The sequence below is a fragment of the Saimiri boliviensis genome, chromosome 6 (genome assembly GCF_048565385.1).
Source record: "Saimiri boliviensis isolate mSaiBol1 chromosome 6, mSaiBol1.pri, whole genome shotgun sequence".
Lineage (NCBI taxonomy): Eukaryota > Metazoa > Chordata > Mammalia > Primates > Cebidae > Saimiri > Saimiri boliviensis.
Genome location: NC_133454.1, coordinates 125,905,265 through 125,912,591, shown reverse-complemented (window position 1 = coordinate 125,912,591; position 7,327 = coordinate 125,905,265). Strand labels below are relative to the sequence as shown.

The following is a 7,327-nucleotide window of genomic DNA, read 5'->3' as shown; positions in this document are numbered from 1 at the left end:
GGCATGTGCCACCACACCAGGCTAATTTTGTATTTTTAGTAGAGACAGGGTTTCTCCATGTTGGTCAGGCTGGTCTCAAACTCCCGACCTCAGGTGATCCAGCCGCCTCAGCCCCGCAAAGTGCTGGGATTACAGGCATGAGCCACTGCACATGGCTCTGTTGACTGTAATAGATATAGTTCATCCAATCCACATTCTTACTGATAGCCAACCACCAGAAGGTTGCTGACTCAAACCTAGCAGCCATTTGGTTTTGGGCCTTAAATTCATGAGGCACCCCCACTTGGGACTCCTATCGAGTCAACATATATATATTGGGATCCAAAGAATTTGTCAAATCCCTCCAGTTTCGGTGGCCATGTGTATTTTTGGGTATCTTATGGAACGTCAGGGTGGAGGGAATGGCCAATTGGCTAAAGCACAAGTCCTGGTCCAATGGGATGGCAACAGGTTATGGAGGTTCCTTTTCCCACAATACCACCAGACATTAGCCTGGGGTTTATGGAGAGCTGAGTAATTGCCATTGCCTGACTCACCAGTGACGTTTAGGATGTGGGTACAAGATGAGAGTTCTCCCACGGGCTTATTGACCTCTGCCCCCTGCCTGGACAGGCAAAAGGAATGGTACATATTCCCTATAGAGAACAAGGGATTGCTCTGGGAACTGACCCCCACAATGCAGGAAAGAGCAATGACAGACTCTTTTTTTTTTTTTTTTTGAGACGGAGTTTCACTCTTGTTACCCAGGCTGGAGTACAATGGCGCGATCTCGGCTCACCGCAACATCCGCCTCCTGGGTTCAGGCAATTCTCCTGCCTCAGCCTCCTGAGTAGCTGGGATTACAGGCACGCGCCACCATGCCCAGCTAATTTTTTGTATTTTTGGTAGAGACGGGGTTTCACCATGTTGACCAGGACGGTCTCAGTCTCTTGACCTCGTGATCCACCCACCTCGGCCTCCCAAAGTGCTCGGGATTACAGGCTTGAGCCACTGCGCCCGGCCGACAGACTCTTAAAAAGTCTCATTTTCCCATGCATCCTTGTCCTGGTATAGAGCCAATATGCAATGCATTCCTTCAGGATTAGCACCCCATCCTAGGGAAACAGAACCACCTGTGCTTGAGGTCATCCCGCAGCACATGCATAGCAGTTACTCTTGTTGAGAGCTTGTACTGAAAATTTGACCCATTCTACGCAGGCATGCACATCCCTGTACCCTGTCTCAGTTTCTAAGGTTTGCCTTGAATCCTTTACCTCAATTATTTTTACCCTTTTAGTATCATTTACTTCATGAACTAAAGTGTTTATTAGGGTCTGGGATTGGAGTAGTCCCAGTCAAATGGGAGGTTGAGTTCTTGATTGTTTCAGAACAAATCACCCTAAGGGGGTCTTTCCCTGTGATGTCTGCCCCTTCCCCATATACCTGAGATGCTACTTTTGGTTCTTGGTTTAGAACAGCTGGATTGCCGATGGTGATGAGCATAGGACTGCATTCTAAATTCTGGCAGTTATGGGTGGGGAGCCCTTGGACAGATGTAGTTTATTATTCAAGGGTCTCCAGCTTAGAGTTACCCATCCCATGCTTACCATCCAACCCTGAAATTGGGTAGTTCACCATGCATCATCTCAGCTGGGGCAGGGTGATGCCCTACTGTAAGGTATATCTGGTTCAAGGCAAAGATATTTATCCACCTGTGAGAGCTGTCTCTGATTTTCCAATTTTTTTTTGTTGTTGTTGTTGTTAGAGACAGGGGTCTCAATATGTTGTCAGGATTGGTTTCAAACTCCTGGGCTCAAGTGATCCTCCTGCCTCAGCCAAATTGCTGAGATTACAGGCATGAGCCACTGTTCCTGGACTACAATAAAATCGTTTGCCTCATGCCATCGTGAGGATTAAATAATAATGCACTTGTGCTTAGCACAGTGCCTGACATAGAGCAAATGCTCAGAAAACAAGGTAAGTGACATGCCAGACAAGGTGTCAGAGCCCTGGCATCGGACATGCTTGACTCATGGGTTGGTAAGAAGAATTTACTGACAACAGTATAGGTTTGAAAAGGAAAGTTTTATTTTTTTATTTTTATTTTTATTTTTTTGTGAGATGAAGTCTTGTTCTGTCGGCCAGGCTGGAGTGCAGTGGTGTGATCTCGGCTCACTGTAACCTCTGCTTCCCGGGTCCCAGGTCAAGCAATTCTCCTGCCTCAGCCTCCTGAGTAGCTGGGATTACAGGCACACGCCACCATGCCCAGCTAATTTTTTGTATTTTTTTTTTTTTAGTAGAGACGGGGTTTCACCTTGTTGACCAGGATGGTCTCGATCTCTTGCCCTCGTGATCCACCCGCCTCGGCCTCCCAAAGTGCTGGGATTACAGGCTTGAGCCACCGCGCCCGGCCAATTTTTAAATTTTTAGTAGAGAAGGGGGTTTCACCATGTTGGCCAGGCTGGTCTTCAACTCCTGATCTTGTGATCTGCCCGCCTCGGCCTCCCAAAATGCTTGGATTACAGGCATGAGTGACCGCGCCCAGCGAAAAGGAAAGTTTTTTTTTTTCACCGAGGTGTTGGCGGGCTGAGGCCAAAAAGGGCGTCAGCTGGAAAGTTTTATTAGAAAGAAAGAAGGCCGTGCAGAGGGGGGCCTCAGCAAGAGAGTACTAAACAAGCTGGTGGATTTTCCTTAGGGGCATTTATGGACCTTGAAGCGGGAGGTTGATGGTAATTTGGACCACACTAGCCACATAGGTCATGATAAATGATTACATTCATAGCAACTCTGGTGCCTTAATGTGAGCAAGTGTTGCAAAATGAGTTTTGGGATGGCATTCCTGAGATGTATAGAAATTCTAGTCGCTTATACATTTTTTTTTTTTTTTTTTTTTTTTTTTGAGACGGAGTTTCGCTCTTGTTACCCAGGCTGGAGTGCAATGGCGCGATCTCGGCTCACCGCAACCTCTGCCTCCTGGGTTCAGGCAATTCTCCTGCCTCAGCCTCCTGAGTAGCTGGGATTACAGGCACACGCCACCATGCCCAGCTAATTTTTTGTATTTTTAGTAGAGACGGGGTTTCACCAAGTTGACCAGGATGGTCTCGATCTCTCGACCTTGTGATCCACCCGCCTCGGCCTCCCAAAGTGCTGGGATTACAAGCTTGAGCCACCGCGCCCGGCCCGCTTATACATTTTAAGTTGAAAAGAGGCCTAGAACCAGATGCTGACATTAGATACTAGGGAAGTTTAATTACTTTTAAATTCCTCATTTAAGGGGTTTTTGTCTCTAGGGCCTGTTCAATGGTCACCTGGTGATTTTTGCTTTCCTCATGATACAATAAGATGCTGGCTTATTTGACTGGTCACAGGTGATGTATCAAATATTCTGGGTCTGTTAAGCCTCACAACAGCTCAGGTTTTATCTTAATTGTACAGCTAATAATAGCACGTGCTTACTAGGCGCCAGACATTGTTTTAAGCACTTTGCTAACAGTCTTCACAGCAATCCTGAGAGGTAGGTACTGCACATTACAATACCTGCTGTACTGGGCAGGAGACAGAGCATAAGTAACTTGATCAAGTTCACATGCCGTAGAGTGATCATAGCTCACTGCCGCTTCCAACTCCTGGGCTCAAGCGATCCTCCCGACCAGTAGAGACAGGGTCTTACTGTGTTGCCCAGGCTGGTCTCAAACTCTTGGGCTCAAGCGATCCTCCCGTCTTGGCCTCCCAAAGTGCTGGGATTACAGGCGTGAGCTACTGCGCCCAGCCCAGGGTCTACGGCACACTCGTAACCGTACTGCCTTTCAACAGCATGTGAGGAACAGAAAGAGGATAGAGAGATTCCCACTACCAATCAAGAGCTCCAGGTGTATTTCAAACCCTAGGATCATCGCCGTGTCCAGCAGATGGCGCCCTGGCGCACAGCAATTGGCCGGACCTGCACACGGAGTCGAAACTACCTTACCCAAAATGCTGTGGGGTATCACAGTCCCACCTCCTGGTTAGCTGTCCGAGATAGTGCCTGTGCGCGTCCCTGCGGGGGGGGGGGGGTGGTGGGAAAATGTGTGTACCATTCGAGCCCTCCCTTTATCTGCATAAGACAAGTCAGAAAGTATTTTCTCCTCCTCTCACCCTCCATGCCTTACTAGTTGGCCAGCAGTAGGACTGAAACAAGGCTGCTGTTGGCCTCACCTGCGTGTGCCTAACGTGAGGACCCTTGACCTCTGGCTCAAGATGGCGGCGCCCAGGGCGTCGCTCTTGCTGCTGCCGTGAGGTGAACTAAAGTTGGCAGCCCCGCATCATGTCGAAGGTCAGCCGGGCCACTCGGGCCCTCAGGAAGCCCGAGGTCGGCGGTGTGATCCGGACTATCGTGCGGGCAGGCCAGGCCATGCCCGGGCCCCCACTGGGCCCAGTGTTGGGTCAGGTGCGGCCACGGCGGGAACCGGGTGTGGGGGTCGAGGGTGGAAGCTAGTACGCGGATGGAGGGCGCTGGCTCTGGAACCACCCGGGCCCCGGTTCAGAGCTCGGCTCTGCGTGTCACACGCTTTATGTCCTTGTGCTGGTTACAAAGTGTCTTTCGCCTGGGCTTCCTCATCCCTTCCTGTGTGCTGTGATGATAACGTGGGAAGATGCCTGCAGATCTTTTGGCGCAGCGCACCACATGGTAGTTGAATCCGGGTAGAGATGGGAACCGGGAGAAGTGGAGACGAAGGAGGGAACGGACGGCGCCTCCTGGGCGGTAGGAAGCCGTCCCTGCCTCCCAGCACTGACCCCCTGTGCTTCCCTCACAGCGAGGTGTTTCCATCAACCAGTTTTGCAAGGAGTTCAATGAGAGGACGAAGGACATCAAGGAAGGCATTCCTCTGCCTACCAAGATTTTTGTGAAGGTGGAGTCTGGACTCTGATCCCTGGTTTCCTTCTCCCCTTGTTCTTCCCCGGCCCTGGGGCTGGTCACCTGGGGTTGCTTCTCTGCTCCTGACTTGACTTCCTTTTCCTCATTAGGACTAGACCATATTTTTTCTGAGCCCGCCCCATCTTGCCGTATGGCAGTTCCTGCCTTTGCCCATTCATCTCAGAGCAGAGTTAGGGCAGGAATAGAGGGGACGGCGATTTGCTGCAGATTTACTTTTTCTTGTGATTCTGGGGTCTTTTCGAGGGATGCCATAGGAGAGTGAGATGAAGAAAGCAGGGGCAGGACATTAGAAGTTCCCTGGGATGGGGCAGCAGGAAGAGAGAATCCCATATTTCTTTTTTCTGCTAAGCCTGACAGAACATTTGACATCAAGATTGGACAGCCCACCATTTCCTACTTCCTGAAGGCAGCAGCTGGGATTGAGAAGGGGGCCCGGCAGACAGGTGAGGGCCAGGATGGGCGTTGGAGATTCTGGGGGCGCCAGAAGGAAGCAATAACACCTGAAGAGCCATTTGTTCCTTCCTTCCAGGAAAAGAGGTGGCAGGCCTGGTGACCTTGAAGCATGTGTATGAGATTGCCGTCGTCAAAGCTCAGGATGAGGTATTCGTCCTGCAGGATGTACCCCTGTCGTCTGTTGTCCGCTCCATCATCGGGTCTGCCCGTTCCATGGGCATTCGTGTGGTGAAGGAGTAAGTGTCCTGGCAGGTGGCAGTGGGAAAGTCAGCTTTTGATTCAAGGGACCCTAGATTCTAGAGGAGGGGGCGGGGGTGGGAGGCCACATTCATTGATTTGGAATACACTTATTGGGCACCTGTTATGTATTGGATGTTGTTCTGCAAATGTTCTAAGAAATGGAAAGATTTCCATGAAGGATCCAAGTGGGAGAAGTTCAGTGTGATCAGAGTCTGTAGTCCTAGAGGTGAGTGGAGAATGACATGAGGGAAGGACCAGTGGGGAATGACTTTTGGGCTGGGTCAGGTTCATGCTTGCTCCTGAGGCAAACAGGGGACCCCTGTCATGGGGCTTTGGATGACTTCAGGAATTGTTTCTTTCTTTTTTTTTTTTTTTTGAGACGGAGTTTCGCTCTTGTTACCCAGGCTGGAGTGCAATGGCGCAATCTCGGCTCACCGCAACCTCCGCCTCCTGGGTTCAGGCAATTCTCCTGCCTCAGCCTCCTGAGTAGCTGGGATTACGGGCACGCGCCACCATGCCCAGCTAATTTTTTGTATTTTTAGTAGAGACGGGGTTTCACCATGTTGACCAGGATGGTCTCGATCTCTCGACCTCGTGATCCACCCGCCTCGGCCTCCCAAAGTGCTGGGATTACAGGCTTGAGCCACCGCGCCCAGCAGGAATTGTTTCATTAAAGCAAGATGTTGGGTGGGAGGGTGTCTGGCCTAGATGACAGGCTGGACAGAGACAGCGACTCAACCCTTTACTGCCCTCTTGCTGCTGTGTCACATCCCATGTCAAGGCTGACGATTGATTGTTTCCCAAGAAGGGTGGGTTTAAGCATGGAGCAGACGTGGACTTGACTTTTCTCAAATCTTTTCTTTTACTGGGAGCATGGAGATGGGTAAATCTGACCCCTGCCCTGGGAGAGACACACATGCTCAACCCATGATGTCACTGTACAGCATATTTTGAGGCACAAGAGTACCCCAGTTAATCTGGACTGGCGTATGGCTGATGCCTCAAAGGATGAGTAGGGATTTAATAAGGGAACAAAAGGTTGGGGGTTGGGAGATGGTGTCCCTGGAGAGGAAACATGAGCAAAGGTATGGAGGCTGAGAAGTCAGGGAGGAAGAAGGGGCCAGGCAAGCTGGGCTCTGAGACAGAGGCCCCTTTGAGCCCCTGCAAGATGTGGGGTCCTTTGAGCTCCCGCCAGTGACTGACCATGTGCCAACTGTCTGTCTTTCTTCACTTACAGCCTCAGTTCAGAAGAGCTTGCAGCTTTCCAGAAGGAACGAGCCATCTTCCTGGCTGCTCAGAAGGAGGCAGATTTGGCCGCCCAGGAAGAAGCTGCCAAGAAGTGACCCTTGCCCCCCAGCTCCCAGATTTCAGAGGAAGCAGCTGGGAAGGGGGCCAGTTGCAAAGGCTGTGCCCAAGGGGAGGAAGGGAGGTCACACAAATATGGTGATTGTTTTTGTGACTCTGAATGATATATTTTTGTACATCTGGCTTTATCAAGGCATCAGGCCTGAATAAACATCCTTTCTTGCCCACTGTCAGCTTCAATCTTGGGACCCTGGGGAAGGAGATTGGCACTGATGGTAGCCAACGTGGGCAGACATTAGGAAATTGGGGTCTTCATGCTGCTTCTCAGATGTGTAAACTGAGGCTCAGCCAAGCAAAGTAACTTGTCCAGGTCCTTTTTTTTCTTTTTTTTTTTTTTTTTTGAGACGGAGTTTCGCTCTTGTTACCCAGGCTGGA

The 7,327-nt window shown here is 50.4% G+C and overlaps 1 protein-coding gene across 1 annotated transcript; it reads left to right on the top strand.

The window, feature by feature from the left end:
• Positions 1-4,076: 4,076 nt before the first annotated feature.
• MRPL11 (mitochondrial ribosomal protein L11) lies at positions 4,077-7,119 on the top strand. The gene is made up of 5 exons (XM_003937753.4): positions 4,077-4,405; positions 4,773-4,868; positions 5,244-5,337; positions 5,424-5,583; positions 6,825-7,119. Exons 1-5 carry the CDS (start codon positions 4,283-4,285, stop codon positions 6,928-6,930), a joined length of 579 nt encoding a protein of 192 aa, XP_003937802.1. The 5' UTR covers positions 4,077-4,282; the 3' UTR covers positions 6,931-7,119.
• Positions 7,120-7,327: the final 208 nt, after the last annotated feature.

Bases quoted from the DNA above. Each gene is read 5' to 3' on its own strand.
- MRPL11 (XM_003937753.4), top strand. From the start codon at position 4,283: ATGTCGAAGGTCAGCCGGGCCACTCGGGCCCTCAGGAAGCCCGAGGTC. The intron at 4,869-5,243 runs GTGGAGTCTGGA...TTTTCTGCTAAG, and splicing joins CTACCAAGATTTTTGTGAAG to CCTGACAGAACATTTGACAT. The intron at 5,584-6,824 runs GTAAGTGTCCTG...CTTCACTTACAG, and splicing joins GGCATTCGTGTGGTGAAGGA to CCTCAGTTCAGAAGAGCTTG.